General features: G+C 37.6%; 1 protein-coding gene across 7 annotated transcripts in view; it reads left to right on the top strand.

Annotated features, from left to right (window-relative positions):
* The window catches only part of CPT1A (carnitine palmitoyltransferase 1A), a 42,132-nt gene that overhangs the window by 474 nt on the left and 23,829 nt on the right, over positions 1-17,829 (top strand). For 2 of the 7 annotated variants that reach the window (XM_054068889.1, XM_054068894.1), the window contains exons 2-5: positions 3,635-3,774; positions 13,028-13,182; positions 14,271-14,410; positions 14,818-14,989. In XM_054068889.1, coding sequence (XP_053924864.1) covers positions 13,042-13,182; positions 14,271-14,410; positions 14,818-14,989 — 453 coding nt within the window. In that variant the 5' untranslated portion in view covers positions 3,635-3,774; positions 13,028-13,041. Of the gene's footprint in view, positions 1-17; positions 152-193; positions 213-3,634; positions 3,775-9,739; positions 9,915-13,027; positions 13,183-14,270; positions 14,411-14,817; positions 14,990-15,845; positions 15,896-17,829 lie in introns of those variants that run through there. The other 5 variants (XM_054068890.1, XM_054068891.1, XM_054068893.1 and 2 more) reach the window with 5 other exon arrangements.

Here is a 17,829-nt window from a genome sequence, read left to right as displayed (position 1 = left end):
GTCCTTGGGTATCCTGCTCCTGTTTTCGCCTGGTTGGAGGGTTAATGCGCTGCCCATGCTCTTCCGTCCCCGCCCGCTCCCTTAGTGCGCTGCTGCGGGCGGGGAAGGGTACGGGGCAGAGCGAGCGGCGCTACACGGAGAGATTCGCTAAGTAAGTCGAAAACTTATTTCGCGTAAAACGAAGACGACCTTGGTGACCCGCAACTTCTCGGGTTAGTGGAGCTGCTTTGATCCATTACCAGGGCGAGTTTCGGCTCTGAAAAAGCCTGAACGCGGCTTGGTGTCAGCGACGGGTTTTCAAGTCTGCGTAAATTAAATGCTTAATTGTGTGTGTAAGAGAGAGAGAGACAAAACCATATGCGGATGTGATTGCAGGCTGCGAAACCTATAAAAAACGCAGTCTCTGCAAACTGCTTTTGAGATACACGGACATAAAATGTTACATTTTGTTCATGGTATGGCAGATTGACTGGATATGAATGCTAATTAGACCTATTGTAAAAGGTAGATTTAAGGCTATTGCAGCATCTTGGAACTCCATTTTCACACAACTGTCATATTTTACGCTGTTTTCTGATTTAAATAGAAAAATCAACCAGAAGTATGAGTTTAGTTATAATTCATTTATTACAGACTGTTATAAATGCTAGTGCTGATGGAACTGTAACAGGAAGCACCTTTTTTTGAAAGAGGAAAGTGCAAAGTAGGATCAAGACAAATATGTCTTTCTTCCTTTTACCTGGCAATTTGTCAGGACTTACAGAACAGTTGTATTGGAACTCTGCAGTCTAGAGGAGAGTCCCATAAAGAAAACTGCTTGCTTCCTTATCACGTTTGTAGGAGTGTAGTGCTGATGGTGGGGAAGATGAAATGCTTTCATTCTCTTTTCCTTAAACAATTATGTTTCCTTAGGTGTCTGATCTCTTAAATTTCCTGATCTGCCAGCTATTTTATATATTTTCTATCTACTGTGAATGGGTGTTATATAAAAAAAAGTATTATAGTCTTTAGTGCTAATTGGCAGGTTCTGTTTCTGTTGTGGGCATATCAATATATATAAAGTTATATAAAGTAATCATTACCAATAATAGCACAGGTGATGTTGTATGTAAGTACGATGTGGATAAAACTAGTTTTGGAAGTATAACTTTACATGATTAAATAGGTGTTAGCCTCTGTCATAGCTGTGACTTGATTTGAAAGATAAATTTATCTGAAGGCTCTTTAAAATTTTGGGGTGTTACAGCTTTGATTCAAGAACCTCTTCCAGGAAGAAAACATTCTTCGTTAAACAAAACTGTAACATCAAACAACTGAGGATTTTTAGCTCTGAGAATCGGAAGAGAAACTAAGTTGCACAAACTGAAGTATACCTCCTCTTTTTTTTATTTTTAACTTTGAGATGTACTTTGTTTCATTGATAGCGGCCCTTCGCTTTGGAAACTCGTTTGGCGTTGCGGTGCGTTCACTGCCTGCGCAGAAAAGCCTGGACAGGTTAGCGGTGCCGGTAGCCTGGGGCGGGGCCACCCTCGCCGCAGGCCTGGCTGCTGCTGGCCTGCGCGGCGCTGCGGCGACGCGACCTTTCACCCACTTCTCGGGAGCGGTCACGTGAGCAGCCCCGGAGCGCCGGGGGGAGGGGCGCGGCGTCCCCGAGGAGCTGGAGCTTGACGCTGACTTGGGAACTCATTTTTTTGGGCGGAAATCGGGGAGAGAGGAGATGGAACAGCACACACTCCGAAGCAAATAAAGACAAATACAAGTTCCGGAGCGATCGACGGTTACATATGCGCTTGGCAGGGAGGATGTTTCTGTTCGTTGCATACAGGGTCAGCTGGAATGTTGATTCCTGAGCATGACTGCTTTACTGGAAAACAAGTTAAAGGTGACTTAAGTGAATGCTTGTATTAAAAAGAAAACAAACAATAAAACCATAAAAAAACCCCAACAAAACAACCAACCAAACAAAAACTCCACCCTGACCTCCCTCAAAAAAAAAAAAAATCACAAAAAAAACCAGACACAAACCAAAACCATACCCGTGTTGTTTATTTTAATATTCTGAAACTGCTGTCCTGCAGCATGCTGGATCATAGTCTCCTCTGTTTCCAGGCATCTCTCTTTTTCCAAGTCTGGATTAGCTTCGATTTGAATAGTCAGTTTAAGTATTTGTAAAATGTTTAGAACTGGTCCTTTAGTCTTTCAGCCTTATATAGGCCTTATATAGGCCTTATATAGGCTGAAAGAACTTGTTTAAGTCTTTCAGTCTGGTACGGTAGATGGTCATTGAACTGCTGCAAGAGCAATCCATTCAGTTTGCCTTTGGTCACCAAATGTTGTTGTCAGTCTTCCAGGATCTGCAAAATTCTAAAACATGACATCTTGTGTGTCTTGTAAAAGTCCTGCCATTCCAGAAATATTTGTTGTCATAGAGAAGATAATTGCATCAGCCTAGAAAGCTCATTAGTGCAAACAGAGAGAGAAGGGATAAAACTAGTATAATCTAAATGCCTTAGGTATGTCTTTTATAGCAGTATTAAAAAGAAATATTTTAGTTTTCTATGCTTTTCTCTTACTCAGCAAAATTATTCTGAATTTCTAGAAGGTCAGAGGAGTTAACTTGCTGGGATGTGTGCAATATAACATTATTGCAGTGGAGACTATAACAATCTGAAAGGTCGAGGAACAGTATAATATGTCCTACTCTGTATAAGGAACAAAAAAACTGAATAATATGATAATTGTAGAAGTTTGTTTTGATTACAGTTGTGGAGCATGCCATGTTTCAATAGGTGGGGTTTTTTTTGTTGAATTGTATGTTTTGGAACCATCTTTTACAGGAGCGTGCTATTTTGACAGACCATATGATCCAGAAACTGTAGGAATTAATATTCTGTAGGGTTAGCCTAGTAATTAACACATTGTCTGCTGTAGCCAGTCTTTTCTATTTCTTTACCTGACTATCTCCAGTTTGATCAGGCGAGAAGACAGCTTTCTGTAGTTTTTCTCCTGGAAGTGCCAGTGCAACATCTGTTAACATCTGTGAACATCTCTCCGAGAAATCTTGATGGCATCTGTGTTGATTGTAATGGGAGTTTAAAGCCTGCAGGCAAATACTTGGATGTCTTAAACTGAAAATTGAAATGACTGGGTGGGTAGCAGATTAATTTTCTTTCACTTCACAGTTCCTGACCATCTCAGATCTGTTATATGAAGACAGATTCATCCAGATACTACATTAATCCAGTGTAATGGAAAACTGTTTCTGAACTGCTGCTTGTGACTATTCTCTTCATTGCTATCAGTTTTTCTAAAATGATTCCAGTTTGATCCAGTCCATCTGAGCAGTTGAAAGCTTTGTGGAAATCGAAGGTCAAACTGGTTTTTTTGACCTTCTGTTTTGGAGCTACAACTGACCGTTTGCCATTGCTGTAGTGTAATGTCTGTTAGAAGCTAGCTGCGTTGGAATTAATCTGAATGTGTCCTAAGCTTTTCAAGATCTCTGCTGCAGTGAGCTTGCAGGACAGAAGATTTCTGTATGACCAGTAGCATTAAGTCCATTTTTAAGGAAGTCAGCTGTTCAGGTGTGCTTATGTTGCATTAATTGGTCTGTTTGTTATTATCTCTTCCCTTCCAGGTATGCCCATTGCTCCAGTTTACCACTTGTGAGAAGGACAAAGAAATTGGCCCGAGATTGCAGAGGAGAAGCCTACAGAGGGTAGCTAATATTCACCTAGAGGTGATCTTTGAAAACTCCCGAGGACAGGACACAAGCAGGTAGATTTGTCAGTGGGATAGCAAACTCCTTAGCTGTTCTGACTTCAAACTGTCTGCTATGGTTGAGGTTTGCAGTAGGTCCCAGTGTTGCTGTACTTGGGCACGTATATGTATTTAGTTCTCCACCTTGGCTTGAGCCACAACGTTTGTTTATTTTTCAGATATGAGAAATCCTTTAAGATGTGTAATTTCAAGGGACTGCAGCTACCAGCTATAGGATTGGATCTGATGATTAGCAGTGATCAAAGATGAGAACTTGAAATTTACATGTGGAATGATGGCTGTTGGAGGAGAGGCTTCTGTCTCTTTCCAAGTGACTTAAACCGCTTCAGTCATGGCATAGTAATTTTAGTTTGAGGACCTTATGAGAAAGAACTGCTGCATAAACAACAGATTCAGCTCTTTGGAGGCTTGACCTGTTTTTAGCAGGTGTCAGTAAAATTGATTGGCATTTCAGTTTATCTCTGTTTCAGATCAAGTGATAATTGATTGAATGCTATCTTAATTCAAATTTTAAGGGAGAGTGATCCTTTGGTTTCTGTTTTATTTCTATGCCTTAGTGATTAGGTTCACCTGAGAAGCCCTGTTTAGTGAATTTAATCCGCATGATTATTGTGCAGAAATGATTTGGCTTCACTCCTCTCAGTTTTCTCTTAAACATTTTGTGTCTGTAGAATAAGATTAATCTATGTAAGGTAGGTGAATTATTTGTAAGACTTGGAGCAGCAAGCATCAATGTCTTTTTATATGCTGAAGTATGATTAGTTATTATTGAAAGTTAGTATTTAAGGAAGGTATTTATAAATGGAAATTCTCGAGTGAATAGCAGTGTCTGTTATAGTTGGTTCAGAAGTCAGTGTCTTGTAGAATATCACACTAGCTAAGAATAAGCTCTCTACTCTTTTTTGAGACTTTGATATCTTGATAACTTTTTGCTGAAGTGTAGTATACACTGCAAGAAAGTGGCATTAGCTAGTAGAATATCCAAGAAACAGATACCAGAGAGATCAGATGATCTTTTTAGTCATATATTTAAGTGTTTGAGCTGTATATTTTATACTGTCTACTGAAGATATTGTAGATCAAAACCTGAATTTCATTTGAAAGGCATAAAACTCTAGATAACCTCGATCTTTGTTTGGATTTGTGTTAAACTGAATGCTTTTTCTTGAGCTTTAGTTTTTAGTTTTAACTTTGTTGAAAGGTGCATCAAAGGAGCACCAGATGCATGTGTGTAAAAGCGGGTTTTGAACCCTTTTGGAATTCTCTGGTTAACTGCCTGCTTAATCCTCTATCATTAGGCCACAATTTTGGTATTTATGTCAGATAGTGGTGGAGAGGCAGTCACTCAGATGGAACCTTGAGTTACTGAGTCAGTGCTATATGCTGCTGCACAGCATATACTTTGGTGTCTGAAACTATTACGTTTATAGCAAATTCTTTGAAAACAACTTTGCTTAAGTCACATCAGATTATTTTTGATAATACAGCCTTTCTTAATTTGATAGGAATGGTCAGCGTTTTCTCTAGATGGCTATATGCATGTAACATTAAATACTGAGGGCTTATTTTTCATTCGGAGTTTGTAGTGTTTCCAACTGCATCATATGTGGCACCTAAGGTCATCTCCAGAAATCTGACTGCTGCCTTAAGACTAGCAGACTTTCGTTGGACAATGTAGTGATGTTTAAAATACCAACATACATTTTAAAACCTAGTGGAATGTCACACTGGTGCTTTTCGGTGAGGGCAGCATTACTGGAATAACGTTCAAAAATTCAGCAAATTGTTGTCTGAAAAGTTCATGCAAAATCGCGGTAAAAATTCTAGTGCAAAATCCAGCTTCTTTTATTCTCCAAACAAATAGTACACTTCTCAGCTGCAGAATACCTGTTTTTTCTGAATGTTAGGTTGCTACTACCAATTTGACTTCCAAGGTACGCTGTTCATTTAAAGCAGTTGCAGCACAGGATTTCTTGTACAGGCATTAGTGTTCTGAAGTAAGTTTATTTTTGAAGCAGATCTATTACAAAATCTCTTACATTTAAATTCCTATAACACCTCTTCTAGGTATACTGTTAAAACTGTATAAAAAATAGGATTAATGCTTCAAACCTCTAATTGTCTTGATTTCTTTTCACTGTACTCCCCAGTAGTTTCATTTCTCTCTTTTACTGGGAAGCCCGGAACTGGACACAGTATTCGAGATGGAAGCTCACCAGCACTGAATAGAAAGGAAGAGTTACCTCTCTTAACCCAGTGGCAACAATCCTCCTAATGCTCCCAAAGATTCTGTTAAACACCATTGCTGCAAGGGCACATTGCTAGCTTGCGTGCAACTTGCTGCAAAATTACTTTCCAGCCAGTCAGTCTCCAGTGTGTACTAGTGTTTACTTTTCCCTAGGTGCAGGGCTTTACACTTCTCTTTGTTGTGAATTTAGTAAGGTTTCAGCCTGCCCATTTCTCCACCTTGTTGAGGTCTCTGATCAAACAACCACTATTTCTTTTCAGTCTTTGTATTTGTAAATCCATCTGCATTTTAGTTCTTTTTTTTCTTTCTATTTTTTTCTTCTGTCTTCAGCCTTTTAAACGGGTTTCACAGCTACTGCTTCTGCATCAAACATCTGGAGGGGTGTCAAATTGATAAACTTTAGCACCTCTGCAGAATTCATACAGATGTAGATGTAGTTGGTGAATGTTACAAAGACAACTACACTTCTAAAAGTATTTTTGCAAGACTAACCCTTCACACTTGCGTAAGAAGAGATCCTGCTGCTTGATGTAAGTATTTCATACATTTCTTGGTTTGAAGAGTCTTGCTTGCACAAGCCTTTTTCAACAAAAATTAAAAAAAAAAAAGCCCACAAGCAACCTTTATTAACCATAGATTACATCCACTTCTGGGATTGCTGTATGTTGCCATTAAACTGTAGTTATTGGCAGAGTGTGGAAGTAAACTAACATGCTAGCAAGTTATCTGAGGATGTTGACGCTGGCTTTGTTGTGCTTCATTACACATTTCATTGCAGGCATACTATCTAGGCAAAGTCAGCTGCCATGGGGTTGTATGAGTTGCTTTGTGTAGGTGATACTGAAGGCTTGAACTGACAGGAGCATCAATAACAGAAATCTGAGGGGAAATTTTGAATAGTGCATGAAGAAACTTGAATGAGCACCTCAGTGTTTGGAGTTCTCTTGATTTTAGTTTTGTATCTGATGTGAAATCAGTGCAAGTCTAATCAATCAAACTGAACATAAATGATTATTCATTGATTCATATAAACAAAATGCATTTGTAGTTTTGGCTTTCTAGGAGAGCAGAGATTGCAAATACTAGTAGTATCTTGACCAGGTAAGAAAATGCTTGATCACTGTCTCAGCACAAATACAGCACAGGTGTTCTGGTGTTTTAATACTGACTCTGTTTTCATTAGGTCTCTCCTCAGTCTCTTGGAATTCATTGATCGATCCTAGAGTGCCAAAGTAATGTTAACAACTGAACATAAAAACTAAATTTTTTGGATGTCTCTTTTCTGCAATGTTTTCAATCTTTTAGAAGTTTCAGAGTTGAAGTCTTTTAAGAGGATTTGTGAGAGCTATGGATTTTTTTTCCTGTTCTGTATAGCTGCTTGTAATATTTGGACAGTTACTCTTATTGCTTTGCATGTTCACAGAAATGAAATCCCTGCACCTGCCTGTGGCTCCCCTCCATTTCTCTTCTGTTTTAGGGACAAAGATGTTGGGGCACTTGCTTGTTTTCACAAGACCTTAGAAGTTCAAAGTGTCTGGCTTTAAACAGAAATCTTAATATAGTCCCAAGTGTGTCTCCTAAATAAAACTGGGTTTAATGTACTTTCAACCAGTATCTCTCTCCACTTCCTACCTTGACAATTTCTTTAAACAATGTAATTGTAAATTATTTAGTATCACTCTTTTCTCCTCGCCAGTCTCTAATCCCATTTGAAACCTGAGTGCTAAGCTAAATTTTGAAGTTCTAAGTTTATTTTAGAGGAGTGAAGTATTCTTCAAGGTCAGGCTTCTGGTGGATTTTTTTTTTTTTTCTTCTTACTCTTAAGCTTGCTAGTAGGAACTTGGCAGGAGTCGGAAAATGTTGCCTGTGTGATAAGGTGTTTCGTATTGAATCCTTTGGTGGTAACATTGGTAGTACCTTGCATCTGTATGAAGTTGAGGGCTTCCTAGCGCTTCTTAATTGAGAAGTGCCATCATACTTCAAGATCCAGCATGTTCTAGCTCTTAGCATGGGGGCATGGAATGCTGCAAATCTTCCCACCATCTATGAAGAGACTGTGGTTTGGGTGACAAAGACAACAGCAGTTGCTGCTTTCCCAAGGAGACTGTCAACTTTAGATCATCAAAAAAGAATAATAGGAAAGAACTGTTTTGTGAGCTTAGTTTGGTTACTGACAGGTGTATGCCCTGTATTTAAAAGCTTATCTATAAATAGATGCCAAATATCCATGAAGAGAGACTCAAAGAAAGTTATTGAGGTAGGCTTGATTCTAAATGACTTTCATTTGCAAGCTTTCACGAAGGTTTTAGCTGTTCTGGGTGATGTGAATAAGATTTACCTCTGGTTTTTCTCTGCATTTGTTAGCTTGCTTCCTGTGCAGGAAAAGTAACTATAGATGTGAAAACTACATTTGAATAATATGTCTCTTTTCAATGGTTGTTTGGACTTCTGCCGAGGTGAAATGTCAGTGGTCTCTATTCCAAGAGGAACAGGAAATGGGTGGAAAAATGGATTGCATGAACTGCTAATGTATGGGAAGAAGTGACTAAAATGAGCTTTGAGATAAGTGGTGACATGGGTATCCTCTTAAAGCAGAGGAGTTGCTTTTTGTGAGGTGGAGGTGGTGCCTTTACTTTTTTTAGCACTACCATTTTATCCATAAAAAGCTTATGAAATCTGCAGAAACTTAGAAAGGTTCATATTTGTAGCATATGTTCTTCAGAGAGACAGTACCAACCACAAGTGACTTCTTGCATGCCTGACTAAATGGGAGCACCCTGCCCTTGGGATCTCTTTTAGCGTCAAATTGTCCAGGACTAAGGCCATCATCTTCTGTGGCTGTAGGAACATGTAAGCCCTAACATCGAGTTGGCTGTTCAACGTCTACAACCTGAAATCATAGTGCCTGTGTGTTAAAACTTGGTCTTGGTAGTGTAAATACCCTAAAACTGCAAATAAAGCAGTCTGAGGAAGCTTTATGCATAGTAGGCATAGCAGTATGGTTTTTCAGACCATTGAGTGTATCAGGGCTTAGGCCTTCTGGTATACTGTATGTTTTCTTGTCTTAAAAGTGACATTCAACTTAGCAGTACTTATTTAAAACAATGGAAAAAAAATGTGGTAAGTTTTTATTGGCTCAAGCAGGGGTATGAAAAGAGGAGAAACATCTGCAGCCGTTGCAGCATGTTTGAATTTAAGTAAGCCCAGAAAAGAGTAGGGAGCAGGCAACTTTCTCTTTTAATTACAAGCCAAAAAAAACCCAAACCAGATTTTAAGGGGCAAGTGTGTTCTTTTAAGAATTACTGAAACGAGTAAAAACAGTTATTTTGGATTACTTTTAAAATTATTGTTTTCTTTTTTTTTTTTTTTTCTTTTCCCTGTAAGACTTGGCCAAACTGTCAAGAAAGTCAAAAGCTCTGAGTTTTGGCACTCTGTTGGGAATGAGGTTAATTAGTATATGCAGTACAGAAATATTTTGCTGACCAAAGTGCCTGAAGTTAGACGAAGTTATTGTTCCAGTGTTGGTTAGCTGATTGATGTGGGTGCTGCCTGACTAATATAAGCTTGACTTGCTAATAAGTCTAACGCATGCTCCTCTGGCCTGTGCCCTTTTACCTACTTTGCTGGCAAGCATGTGACAGCAGAGGAATGCAGAGGAGGGGAATAGTACAGCAGCTTATGATTAAATTCGTTTTCAAGGAGGAAAATAAGTGTTCAAAGAAAGGGGCTTCAGGAAGTATTTGGTGTCCCGGCTTCTTAAGGTTTTCTGAAGTAAAGGAAAAGGATATGAAAAGAAACAAGCCTTTTGATTGTTTCACATCTTAGGGTCAAGTTATGTATTCCTAGAACTAGATTTGTCTTTGTTTTCAGGCTTTTTACTTGACTTGGGGTAAGTGCTTGACAAATTAATATTTCTTCATTTTTGAATAAGGCATATTGTCCTTATTGAAGCTTATTTAACTTTATAATCATGCCAAGTTTTAATTCATTAAAATATTGGTTTGACTGTTTATGGTTAATGCTATTTATGATCTTTTTCTGCTTTAGATGGTAGAAACATGCCTAAAAGGGTTCCCGAAATTCTTTCTCTTCAGAAACTGAGAGGAGGATAGTTACAAATTCTTGGGTTGAAAAGTCACAGGGGAGTTGAAGTGTAATAGAAACCAGTTGGTTTGACACTGGCATTCCAGAACACAAAATTTTGTGAGTGATTTGGATAACCTGTTGGCCCTTCTTGAGATAAACCCAGGTGCCTGTTTCTCTGTGTGGTGATATGGTTGGTTTTGTTGTGTTTTTTATTCATCCCAGTCTTAATAGTACTGCTAAACATATGGCGGATTCCTAATTTTTGCAAGAGAGCTTTCCCCTTTTGCAAACCCTTATTAGTGCTGCCTACTGCTGTTTTATTGCTCTGTTGCAGCTTTGGTCTCAATGTTGAACTGGTGATTCTGTTTATTTGAATAAATAGCGAATTTGAATTCAGTATTTATTTGAATGAATAAATTCACTATTTATTTGAATGAATTATTTGAATGGACAGTTGACTTGACCTTCCTGATACTTGTACAGTAGGGCCCCTATGAATAATCAGCTGTTAGTGATGGAGTCATTAGGTATTACAAATTGCAGTTGTTACTTGGCCATACAGGGCTTGTCTTAAAGGTTTGTCCAGGAATGACATGGATCTGTTAGAGTGAGTCCAGAGGAGGGCCACGAAGATTATCAGAGGAATGGAGCACCTTCCGTATGAAGACAGGCTGAGAGAGTTCAGCTTGTTTAGCCTGGAGAAGAGAAGGCTCCCGGGAGACCTTCTAGCAGCCTTCCAGTACTTAAAGGGAGCCTACAGAAAAGCTGGGGAGGGGCTTTTTATCAGTGGGTGAAATGGTAGTATGAGGGGTAATGCTTTCAAGCTGAAAGAGTAGAGAGATTAGATATTGGGAGGAGATTTTTTTCCATGAAGGTGGTAATGATCTGGACAGGTTGTCCCAGAGAAGTTATGGGTGCTCCATCCCTGAAAGCGTTCAAGGCAGGGTTGGAATGAGGCTTTGAACATGAGCTGGTGGAAGGTGTCCCTGCCCATGGCAGAAGGGTTGGAACTGAATGGTCTTTAAGGTTCCTTCCAGCCCAAATCATTTTGTGATTCTGTGTTTTGAAACTAATGTTCAAAGCTGATTTGGTTTCCTTCTTGTCCTAGTCAGGCACTCCAAATGCATAAATCAAATTGCTTACTATCTATATGACACTGTGAGCTTTAGCTACCCTTCTGGAAACTCAGAATCCTGATTCACACAGAAATCTTCTAAAACTTTTGCAGTGGCTGGTGGATTTGAGAGATCTGTTATTACCATTGGCCACTGCAGCAGTAGTTGTATTGCAGAGGTCAATCACTGCAGGATGGTCTAGGCATAGACACTTTCAGTACTGCAGTCACTACCTAGTGGGCAGCAGCTTTACTAGGTCTTGCACAACAGTGCTTATGTTGTTCATCTTTGCCTAATGCTTCTTCTCTTTCTACATTGTGTATTTATTTCCTAAGCCTATTATTACTGCAGCATTCCCAGTGCTCACATTCCCTATTTATCTACTCATACACATTTGCACACCTTCTTTGTGCTCCAGATGACTTACACAGTAGAATATTTGCAGGCTAGAGGACATGCTCTATAGTCATAATAAACTACTTTTGATGTGCCTAGCTGAACTACACTGGTTGGCCGTTCAACATATGGTGAATATCTACAGGAATTTAAGCTTAATTATAAAATCTAAGCTTCAAGTTTGCAAAAGAAATATGAATTTCAGCCTTTAGGATTCAAGATGCATGAAGTAGTTGTACTTTCTTTTGATTTTGCTTAAATAGAATTGCCCATGTCACCTTAAAACACTTGGTATTAATAATGTGCTGTTTTATACCAGTAAAACCATGAAATTAAAACTTGCTCTTGAATCCTGGTCTACAGATGGGATTATGGATTTCTCTACCTTCTTGCCATACTTCTGAGAGAGTGTTGGTTTTAGGGTTATGCATGGAAGTTTTGCTAAGCTAATAAATAGGTGCTGTATACAAAAGACTCTGTAATAACAATGACCTCCTCAGGAATGTGTAGTTTGGACCATGTTGGTGTTATACATAGAGCCTGTTCGCAAAAGTCATTGCTCTGATTGTAAGTCCTCAAAGAACATTATTCTGAATTATTGATGAGTAAGGATAACTTGCAGGATATTTATGTAAAAGCACTGGTTATGGAAAGAAAGAAGCTATGAAGATGAGCTGATAAATAAGAGCATGCAGTTCAATTCAAATTGACTGGATGCTCAGACAGAGTTGAGATATAAGTATGTAAACAGTATCATGGTTACATTTCTGTTTTAACTTTCAGTGGGTTTTATTTGAGCCTGTTATGCCTGCCCATTATAATGTTCTTTTGTCTGTATTGGCACTGTTTTTGATATGTTTGGGTAGCTAAATTGAGCGCTGTTCAGTTAAATTTCTTCTTAATTTCAGATTTGCTTATGTGATTTTTTTTTTCTGATAGTTATTTGGTTTTTACAACTCGACTCAAATACCTTTTGTTTCAAAATCGTGAAAAAACATTTTCTGAATCCTCTTTATTGTTAGAGTGAAATTCTATGTACCTGCAATGTGCTTTTTCATGATATTATGGGTTTAATTTTCTGCTCTGCTCTGAATTTTTATATGTTGCATACATGCAAAATATTCAGCTTGTTGCAATCCTGCCCAAAGGCCTGCGTTATATGAGACCATTTTGCTTCTGTTTTTCGCCTGTTGTGGTTAGAAGAGGGACCTTAATTTAACATACCAGACACTCAGACTGAAGTGCAAGCATAGCCTGAAGGGAAAACGCAAGTACTGTATGCAAATATGGCATACTTAGAAATATTTCCCAGGTTACTCTGTAGAAGATATCTCATTAGAAGTGGACTAGGTCCTAGTTCCCTTAGACAAAAAATAAGTAATTTTTTAACTTTGCTTTTTGACAGATCTCTCTCTGAAAATGGCAGAAGCTCATCAAGCAGTTGCTTTTCAATTTACCGTAACTCCAGATGGGATTGACCTGCGAATGAGCCATGAGGCACTCAAACAAATTTATCTATCTGGTATCCATTCATGGAAGAAAAAGTTCATCAGATTCAAGGTATTTTAAGTTAGTGAAGTCCACCACACTTGAGGGTTATTTTATGTTTTATTGTTTTATTTTATATTTTATTGTTTTATTGTTGAATATTTGTTTAGGCAATACTTTTTTTTTTTTTGCCTTTATGGTAAATAAAGTTCCTTACTGTAAAAGACTTGTGTGAGTTTTAGTGAAGACAAGGAATACTGAGGAAGACAGCACTGAGTGATGTTGTAAAGACTGAAAGGGTACATCTTTTTGATTTATTTTATGGAAACAAGATTAAACCGGTGTAAAAATCAACAGTAGCTTTAATTTATTTCATTATAATCATAATACATCATGGAATTGGGTAGCCTTTTAGCGTGAGTCAGAAATACAACTTGCTGTGATTTTTTTTTTAGTGTCCTGTCACTTAGAGGTACAACACTACCCTGTTGGTTTTATGTATTCTTCAACAAAATTAAATTTTCTAATTAAGGAGAATGTTTGCTGTTTTCAAAAAGTTACCTGAACATCTATCTTGTATAAGTCATTCTAAGTAGTAATGTTTCTGATGAGGTGTTTGGTATGGGTTGTTGTGAATTTGGTTTTTTCATGGAATTATAAATTGTAAGTATTTTCTTTATTAGTGGCAAACTAGATGAGCTACAGGCTATCTTATTAAGTCATGAGAAAGGACTGTTTAAATTATATAAAAAACTTGATTTTGGTTTTTAGTGTCTTCTTCAGTAGAACATTTTTACCATTTGCTCCTTTAGAGAGGCCTGCCTCAGTGTATGTAGGACTTATTGAAGTGTAATTTGTTCCAAAGTTGTTTGCTAATTTCAGTGTCTTTACTGAAGACTTGCAGCAGGATCAGTCTTTTCTACAAAAGAACTTAAAAGTTCCTTTCATTCTTCATCATTGTGACAATTTTCTGTAGCAGTGAAAGTTAACTAAATCCATTCCTTACTCCTCAGTTAAGCATATGTAAAAATGCTGGGTCATCTTCAGTTTTTGCTTAAAACTATATGACTTAAATGTGTTGATTTTTTTGTTTCTTTCCATGGTAATATGAAGTCAACCGCTTTGGTATGAAAAAATTATGTGAAGGCTTTTCTTTACAGAATGGAATTATCACTGGCGTTTATCCTGCTAGCCCATCTAGCTGGCTTATTGTAGTTGTGGGCGTGATGTCAACAATGTATGCCAAAATTGATCCTTCTTTAGGAATAATAGCTAAAATCAACCGAACACTTGATACAACGTAAGTAGGCTGAAAAGTTACTGTTTCTCTGAAGGAAATTGATTTTATTTGTAGCTACTCTTAGAGCTAATCCTTTTAAAGTATCAGGTTTTAAATATGGTGTTTGTGACAGAGTAAGCCAAATAAGCAGTTGTGTGAGGGTATGAAATAATACTGATTTAACAGCCTACCTGCTACGTTGCTTTCTGAGTATTTGGGAAGCACATTGTCGGCTTCTGTGGCCTTTGATATTGTTTGAGAGGGTGTTTGGAAAAGAATTTATGAAAATGGATAAAGAGGCATCAAGCTTGTGTAGTACCTGCCTGTAGTACCATTAGACTTAGGTTTACAGTATAGAACTTAAACTGTAGAACTTTAAACTGACATTAACTGGCATATGCTGGCTTTTTTTTTTTTTTAATAAATAGTGGCTATATGTCAAACCAAACACAGAACATCGTGAGTGGAATACTTTTTGGCACAGGGCTTTGGGTTGCCCTTATTGTCACAATGCGCTACTCTCTGAAAATGCTGCTTTCCTATCATGGTTGGATGTTCGCTGAACATGGGAAACTATCTGCAGGCACGAAGCTTTGGATGGTAAGGATATATATTGTCTTTCTGTTGCTTCTTAATTTCTATCTGATCTGTATTCAAAGCCCTAAAAGAGAAAATGTTGTGGGGTCTTGTTTGCTTGCGTTTTCTGTTTCATGGAACGGGAAACTGTTCGGTAAATATTTCTACTAATTACTGTCAACTTTCTGATGCTATGAACTATTAAGGATAGCTTTGTAGAAGGAAGAGTAAACACTTCAAGAATGTCTTCTAAATTTGCCAGTGCCTCAGGACTGTGTGACTTAAATACATTATCTCCGTGCAAGTACGGCTTAAAGAACTTAGGCTGCAGCAGCAAAGAATTTTATACTCCTCAGAAAATGCTACGCTAATTATTTGTTGAAATGTTAGGATGTCTAGTTATCCATTCTAAAATTAATCTTATGCTTGAAGAAAATAATACTGAATGTCCTTTCAGTTGATTTAGTGGTATACCTCCAAAATGAGTTGGAGAAAAAGCATGAGGTAGGTGGCTGGTCGTGCAGTTTTCACATAAGGATAAGGCGAGAGTAACCTGGCTCCTGTTGATTATTGTTGTGCTTTGGAAAAGGATCCTTGAAGGATGTGATAGGTATAAAATGAGCAAATTTACATAGAGGTGCTACAAGAGATGAAGTATGTTTTTGTTATTTGAACTCAGTTGTCAAGTCACTTTTGCAAGTATTGTAGAAATAACTTAATAACTACAACAATAAATTTTGCCACCTCAAGAATTTACTGATGTGTTAATGATTTATTGTGAAATATGTTCAAGAGCAGGAATCCAGAATGGTACACTAAAAGCGAATTTCATGTTCATCTGTTACAAATGACATTTCTAATTTATATTTTCTCCTGGAAGCGGTATCAGGGGCCTCATGACTCGAATTTGTACAGTACAGGCTCTGAATGGTAAGGCTTTCTGTCAATTGCTTGAAGCTGTAGCTGTCTGGGTTTTCAGCATGTCCTACCAGATAAATACTTTAAAGCTGTTAGTATTGCCTTATCAACCTTAAATGGTATGAACTAGAATGCTACTTACCATGCTTTGTTGTGTGTAATATTTTATAAATGTGTTACGCATTGCATATGGTTTTTGTTGCATATTATATGTTCTAAAATACAGATCACTATAAAAGTGTATGCCAAATAGTGTCATCTATACTTAATAGGAAGCTCTATTTTAATACCTTACTCTTTTTTTAGCTAGTCCCAGCAAAAGAGAACCATAGTTTCCCTAGTAAAACAGTACCAACTACCTTAGCTTTCTAGGTTTATATTATCCTTCAATACTGTGTAAATTTCTGGAGGGGTTTTCCTATTGTGTGAGGGTTTTTATCTTAGCTGTTTTTCATGCTGACTAACAGCATGAAAAATGCTATCATCAATATACTGTCTTCTGTTCAAATAGTCATACAGATCAAAAAACTGAGCTCTGATTTCAGTCACAATACAAAGTGATTTTCAGGCTGGTTGGAAATCTGATGTCACTTTAGAACATTAAACACATTCATTAAAACTCAAATTTACTCTACCAGTATAAGGGAAAAATCCAAGTATCAGTTGCAGTTTTTAAACATGAGTTAAAAATAATTATTAATAATCTGTGTACAGATACAACACATGCTAGAATGAGATTGCTGTGTCTGCATATGAAATCAGGTATTATGTGTGTCTGTCAGATCACTTTGATAGTCTCAGTTATAAATTCAATACAAGTTTACTTAGAGATAAAATACTGTGAAATGTGTTTACTGGTTTTATCAGTTGAGCATGTACTCTCTACTTGAAGATAATTTCAGCCTCTGTGGCTTAAGAGTTCTGAAATAATATTGTCTCCAAGTATGGAATTAGAGTTTTCTGATGAAAAGCTGAGCTGCATTTTCTGTCTTCAAGTTTATTTTGTCACGAAGCACAACTAGGTTTTATGAGACTGATTGCTGTGGTACATTCATGTACATCTGACAACTCGCTCATGCAGAGATCTTTGCTGGCAATACTCTGCAATTCTTAATAATTTTGTGCTGCCTAAACCCACATCCTCTAGATGTGCTGAGGAAAGAATAGAAAACCTCTACATTTAAGTTTTGTCATGTTTTCTTCTGTCTTTAGTCTATTGGCCTATATGTAATATATGGTATAGTATATTGGACCAAGATTGGACTTTGACAGTAAAGATGCCGTTGGATTGTTTGTATAATACTTAGCCTTGCTTTTGTGCTGAAATAGGGTCATAATGTCAAAATCCTTTCATGTGTGTAGCCTAGAAGTCGCATGTTTTATACTTTCACCCTAGTGTGTGTCACCAACTGAGTAGTAGTCATAGACAGAAATGCTGCTTCTGAGTTCGGTCTCCCATAGAAAACGGGAGATGCTGTAATACCTAAAGCTAAATGGGAACTGTCATCTGGCTTTTTTCGTTTCATTGGATTTTTTTGTCACACAAGTACACAGTATAACACTGGCATGCTTGCACAGCTTGGTGTGTTCAAATCATGTAGTAGACTACTTGAGTTTGACTCATGCTTGAAGAAGCTCCCTGCAACATCAGTGCTATTATTGATGTCGAGCTATAACCTTGGAAATAAAATAAACCATGATTCTAAAGCATAATTATTATTTTTAAAGGTGGCTATAGTGATCTAAGGTCCTTTGCTGTGTGACGGGCTTGATAGTGTTCCAGTTCTAAAGCATAATATGGATATTTTTGCAGTATTTGTTATATAGTAAAAGATAACTGGTAGGCTTGATTTTTTTTTTATTATTATTGTTTTTTAATCTTTACAGAGGGAAAAGTACGAAGGCAATAACTGCTAAGTAGCTCTGTATTTTCTGTTGAGATCAAG

Source organism: Cuculus canorus, chromosome 5, assembly GCF_017976375.1.
Source record: "Cuculus canorus isolate bCucCan1 chromosome 5, bCucCan1.pri, whole genome shotgun sequence".
NCBI classification, from domain to species: domain Eukaryota; kingdom Metazoa; phylum Chordata; class Aves; order Cuculiformes; family Cuculidae; genus Cuculus; species Cuculus canorus.
Note: the sequence above shows the minus strand (reverse complement) of the source record. Positions and strands in the feature narration are given on the sequence as shown.